Raw genomic sequence first — 5,861 nt, forward strand, 5'->3', positions numbered from 1 at the left:
ATGTCAGACCCGCAGACCTTGCTGGAGGACAGGCTGCTCAGATCAGAACAGCGCTTCCAGCAGCAGCTCCAGGCCCTGGGAGCAGCCCTGAGGCAGCAGCTACTGGAGGCAGAGAGCAGACAGAGAGAGGAGCTGGACAGGCGGATCCGCCTCAACTCCCTCCTCTCACCAGACAACGACAGAGATGAGCCCGATGATGACAAACAACTACACGGCCACACCAGGTAGTACACTGCAACTTTCCTTAATTAGGCCTATAATTATCTGTTTATGTGAAATCAATTTTACTCCAAAATTGTCCCCCCCTACCCCAAAGATATGTAGACCTGCAGAGATGTAGATCTGCGTCTGCCCTGACCTCAGGCAAGGAGACCTCACACCAGCTCACACAGTCAGAGAGGCCCGGCTCTTCTTTTCCAGCCTGCGTATCGCCAAAAAGCAGGCAGCACCCTGTCAAGACGTCCAGGGTGACGGACAAAGGGACACAACAGCTTCGACAGCAAGCACTATCAAAAACACAGCTGGCTCCTGTAAGCAGAGAGGAGGAGGCAGAAGCTGAGAGTCAGAAGAAGTTCTGTGCCGTTCCTGTGCCCAGCCAGGTTCTTTTGCCCCGCTATCATGAGATGATGCATCTGAGAGAGGAGGAGAGGAAGCAAGGCCAAGAGCTGAGGAAGAGCTTCCTGCTCTCCCTGCAAAAACCCTTCAGCTTCCAGGAGAGGGAACGGGAGAAAAGGGAGAAGCTGGTAGCAATGTTAAGTCAAGCTGCACAGGATCAAAAAACAAAGGTGGCCACTGTTAGGAAACCGCTTCACAAAATAGGAAAGGCCTCATCAGGTGAGTTGATTGTGTGCTTTGTCTTTGATTGGATGATTTTCACTAGTGGAACAACTAGCCTATATATCATGTCATAATGAATGTAATACCACTGATACACACATGACTTCAACTGATACTTTTCCTCTTTGAAAATGTTGCGTAGAAGAGGAGCTTGGCAGAAGAGTCCAGACTGAGACAAAAGCACAGGAGAGCTTGAGAAACTGCACGGTGCCACATGAGAGTCCTGCTCAGTCCGGCAGCCGGAAACCTCGTGCTGCTGAGCGTACCAAGAAGGAAATGTTGGGTTTTCTGGATGAGAAGCCAAGCTTCCAGCCAAAGATCAACCAGGTCCCTGATTTCAACAGGCTGCACAAGGCCCTCCAGACGGAGGCATCGAGGAAGACAGAGAGGAGAGATGCCATGAAGTGCCAGCCGTTCCACCTGTGGACATCGACTCTGCCCACCAGGCAAAGCAGGACGAGCCCTGAAGACTCACAGGTAGACCACATTCTTTACCTCAGACATCTTGACATTTTGTTCATTCTGTCAGCAGCATTATAATGCTTAATTTTTTATGTTGCTTTTACTTTTTCAATGTCAGTTTGATTTCTGCTATTGATTTCTTTAATTTTAGTTTAGTTTCTCTTGTTTCAAAATGTTTAGCTTGAACTTATTTTGCACTCATTCAATTAATGTATCTTAAATTGTAGGTTAATCCTGGTGGGTAGATGTGTCAGAAGCAGCATTATGTACCCAGTGTTAAAGTAAAGAAAAGCAGGGGACTGCATTACTTGATGACTTCCTCTGTAAACAGAATATTCCATCTATGAATGTAAAATAGAAAGCCTGTCTTGAAGAGCCAATTTTTCTGGAGGACCCACGTGACTCAGGTTCCTTATAAGCCTCTCAGTCTGAGCACCTCTTGAAAAGATCCTTCCCACTGTCATTGCAGCAGTCCAATCTGGCTTAATAAGAACTGGACTGGTCAAGTTCTGTTTCTATGTTGACGAAAGATTTATTGGCATAAGTTGACCTCTCATCTCTTGCATCAGTCCAGACCAATCTGGGAAAACATAATGGCATTGAACTTATGAAGGCTGTCTGTACAGATTGAATATTCCCCTCTGAATAGTCAAATGTATTGTACATCATAATCATTTATTCAGATTCCAACAAGTCTGCATCTTCAGTAAGTCTAGCTCATTTCCTAGATAGCATGATATCACAGTGATCCTCAGTTAAAGCTTTTTTTAGAAGATCAATGATGTAGTTTGCAGGACGATCCCTAAATACAGTAGTTTAAATTCTGCTTGGGTGGAGGATTTAAGTGCGACCATTACAGAGAAACAGTGGGCAGATGCCTTAGAGGATGTTCGTATACCATCAATCTGCATGGGCAGATGCAGTTTAACCCGCTCATCTTCACTACTCTTAAGTGAAACTTGGTAACATGTATTTAAATGTGGGCTATTTGTGATCAAGATAGAGAAACTCAAAACCACAACTGTTGGCAACCATTCTTACGCTATGTGGAGAGAGAAAAAAGGCTCTGAACTGCCACTCCACTGACTGAAAGTAAAAATAATGCTTGATTATCTTTTAATTTCAGTCACTTTTAATGGCATAATGGCAGTGTATACAGTACCTTCAGTTTAGTTTGTTCTTTCAGAAATCTTTGTTTCTGTCTCAGTTAATGAAAATGTCTCTATCTAATTGCAGTCTGAGTTTTAGTTTCAGTAAGCTATAATAACCTTAGCTGGTAGCAGTTAGAAGTGTTTTTTCTCATTGCCAGGTACCAAGGGTCAGTAACCATCTAAAGAGAAGCAGTTCATTTGGGGGCATAACATCACTGTCCACTGACACACTTCCCACATACATCACAGATGCTGCAAGGAAGCGCTGCATGGCCATCAGGTGAATTTGAAGTTTGAAGCATTTGAAGTTACTGTACATCTCCAGCAGGTTTTTTTTACTTCACTTTTTTTTTTTACAGGAAGTCAGTGGAGCTGAGGGAAAGTAAGAAGCAAGAGAGCGCAGATTGGATGATGAAGCACCAAAGCAGGTCCCAAGCCATGAAGAAGGCAGTCGCCATCCGCGCAAAGGTGCTGGACCCACACAGCAGCTTGAAAGAAGTGTGTCAGGAAAAAGTGCAGCACTATCGGTGAGTCCTGCCTGGGCGTGTGAGGTCACCCCTGTCTCTCACTCTGCCTCTGCCTGGGGGAGTGAAGTCACTGTCTCTCACTCTGCCTCTGCCTGGGGGAGTGAGGTCACCCCGGTCTCTCACTCTGCCTCTGCCTGGGGGAGTGAAGTCACTGTCTCTCACTCTGCCTCTGCCTGGGCGAGTGAGGTCACCCCGGTCTCTCACTCTGCCTCTGCCTGGGCGAGTGAGGTCACCCCTGTCTCTCACTCTGCCTCTGTCTGGGCGAGTGAAGTCACCCCTGTCTCTCACTCTGCCTCTGTCTGGGCGAGTGAAGTCATCCCGGTCTCTCACTCTGCCTCTGCCTGGGCGAGTGAGGTCACCCCTGTCTCTCACTCTGCCTCTGTCTGGGTGAGTGAAGTCATCCCGGTCTCTCACTCTGCCTCTGCCTGGGCGAGTGAGGTCACCCCTGTCTCTCACTCTGCCTCTGTCTGGGCGAGTGAAGTCACCCTGGTCTCTCACTCTGCCTCTGCCTGGGCGAGTGAAGTCACCCTGGTCTCTCACTCTGCCTCTGCCTGGGCGAGTGAGGTCACCCCGATCTCTCACTCTGCCTCTGCCTGGGCGTGTGAGGTCACCCCGGTCTCTCACTCTGCCTCTGCCTGGGCGAGTGAGGTCACCCCGGTCTCCCACTCTGCCTCTGCCTGGGCGAGTGAGGTCACCCCGGTCTCTCACTCTGCCTCTGCCTGGGCGAGTGAGGTCACCCCGGTCTCTCACTCTGCCTCTGCCTGGGCGAGTGAGGTCATCCCGGTCTCTCACTCTGCCTCTGCCTGGGCGAGTGAGGTCACCCCGGTCTCCCACTCTGCCTCTGCCTGGGCGAGTGAGGTCACCCCGGTCTCTCACTCTGCCTCTGCCTGAGCGAGTGAGGTCACCCCGGTCTCCCACTCTCCCTCTGCCTGGGGGAGTGAGGTCACCCCGGTCTCTCACTCTGCCTCTGCCTGAGCGAGTGAGGTCACCCCGGTCTCTCACTCTGCCTCTGCCTGGGCGAGTGAGGTCATCCCGGTCTCCCACTCTGCCTCTGCCTGGGCGAGTGAGGTCACCCCGGTCTCCCACTCTGCCTCTGCCTGGGCGAGTGAGGTCACCCCGGTCTCCCACTCTGCCTCTGCCTGGGTGAGTGAGGTCACCCCGGTCTCCCACTCTGCCTCTGCCTGGGCGAGTGAGGTCACCCCGGTCTCTCACTCTGCCTCTGCCTGGGTGAGTGAGGTCACCCCGGTCTCCCACTCTGCCTCTGCCTGGGTGAGTGAGGTCACCCTGGTCTCCCACTCTGCGACATTTGCAAGTCACGTCACAACAAGCGCACACTGTGCCGCAGTGGCCTAAAGTAGAATCTTCTCTGACATGCAGGGAAGCTGACCAGCAGAGGATGAGAGAGTACATGAGGGAGCTACGGGACATGAAAGCACGAGTCACTGTGCGCCCATATCTGTTTGAACAGGTGACACAGGTAAATGACACGTTCATTTAAAACGTTACTTCACATCACATCGTAAATTATGTGGCCTTCTGTTGTCGTTTCTTGTGTTGTTAGGCAGTTGGTGAAGGTTAGATCAGATTAGAGTAGGTTAGGATAGGGCAGGTTAGGCTGTAGAATCTTTGGTTGCTACAGTGTATGTAGTTCAGGTTAGAGTACTGTAGTTTCTCTCTCTCCTCTTCTGCCCTTCTTCTCTCTCCACTCTTTTTTCCCTTCTCCCTCTGCTCTCTCTCTCTTCCCCTCCCTCTCTTCTCTTCTATGCTTGTTTTTACCGTGGCGCTGGACCAGGACACTCACTCACTCACTCACTCACTCACTCAATCTCTCAGTCATGGACATTTAGTGGTTAAAGGGCCGTAGCTAGGGATAGGAAGGTGGAGAGTCAGGATTCGAGGGGGGAAAACAAATTAAATTATAAGTAAATAAAGGGGCTATTACCTGGTTGTAGAGGTTTCAAGGGCCTTTTAAGACTATACCTATCGACCTGATTATTAATCCTGAATGACAATTTCTCATTAGATGCTACAATTCCAAGCATAGAGAACCATACATGTGCCGGAGGTAAATCAACAGATTTCCACTCTCTGACAATGATCTTCCGACCCAACATAATTGCTGTGTGAATCCAGTCTGCCAGAGGTGTAGGGAGGTTACTTAGGGTTGATGGATCCCCCAAAACATAAAGGCTAGGCGTGTAAGGGAAATCTTGGCTTTTAAGTCGTTCAATTCTGTCGAGCTTAGCTGTACTTAGCTATACACATTCTCTGTAAAGTCCTCTGACTCTGAGACATGCTTGTGAATTAGGGCTATACAAATCAACTTGACTTGACTTGGCTTCTGATTATATTACTTTGACATTTTGACTTCCAGGAAAAAGCCAAAGCTCATGCAGAACAGACATACAGAAACAAGCTGAAGAAAGCAGGGTTAAGTGTGCATTTTGTTGAAGCAAACGGACAAGTGACATCAGAAACATCCATATCTGAGACTGATACAGATGATGGGGATGACCGCAGCACTCAAAATGACATTCATATCAGGTAGGCGGGTGAGAATTTTTAGCATGTTTTGTCCGTGCAGTCGTGCACTGTATAATACCACTGTGCCTGGTGAAATTATGAATAGCACCAGTTCTTGGAAAGCCAAGGACTTCATGTGGTTTGGTCATAATGTTACATTACATAATTCCCTGAGTTTGCCCTGCAGTTTTTGGTGAAGAAAAGACAAATACTGTAGCCAAGCAAAAGTTCGATGTAATTACACTATAGCCATTTTCTAACCCAACATGTCTGATTTAGGGAAGAAAATGTAGACGATGGGGAGAAAATTGAAGATCTGGAAGAAAAGAGCGTGAAATCCAAGGGGGAAGAAATGCCATGA

General features: G+C 48.6%; 1 protein-coding gene across 1 annotated transcript; it reads left to right on the forward strand.

Moving 5' to 3' along the window:
- Positions 1-5,861, forward strand: fam161b (FAM161 centrosomal protein B; the record flags this gene model as incomplete). The annotated part of the gene is made up of 8 exons (XM_083632971.1): positions 1-224; positions 317-834; positions 980-1,314; positions 2,609-2,730; positions 2,810-2,977; positions 4,355-4,454; positions 5,352-5,521; positions 5,780-5,861. The coding sequence occupies 8 exons, from the start codon at positions 1-3 to the stop codon at positions 5,859-5,861; spliced, it is 1,719 nt and encodes a 572-aa protein (XP_083489097.1).

The sequence above is a fragment of the Poromitra crassiceps genome (genome assembly GCF_964638095.1).
Source record: "Poromitra crassiceps genome assembly, chromosome: 3".
NCBI classification, from domain to species: domain Eukaryota; kingdom Metazoa; phylum Chordata; class Actinopteri; order Beryciformes; family Melamphaidae; genus Poromitra; species Poromitra crassiceps.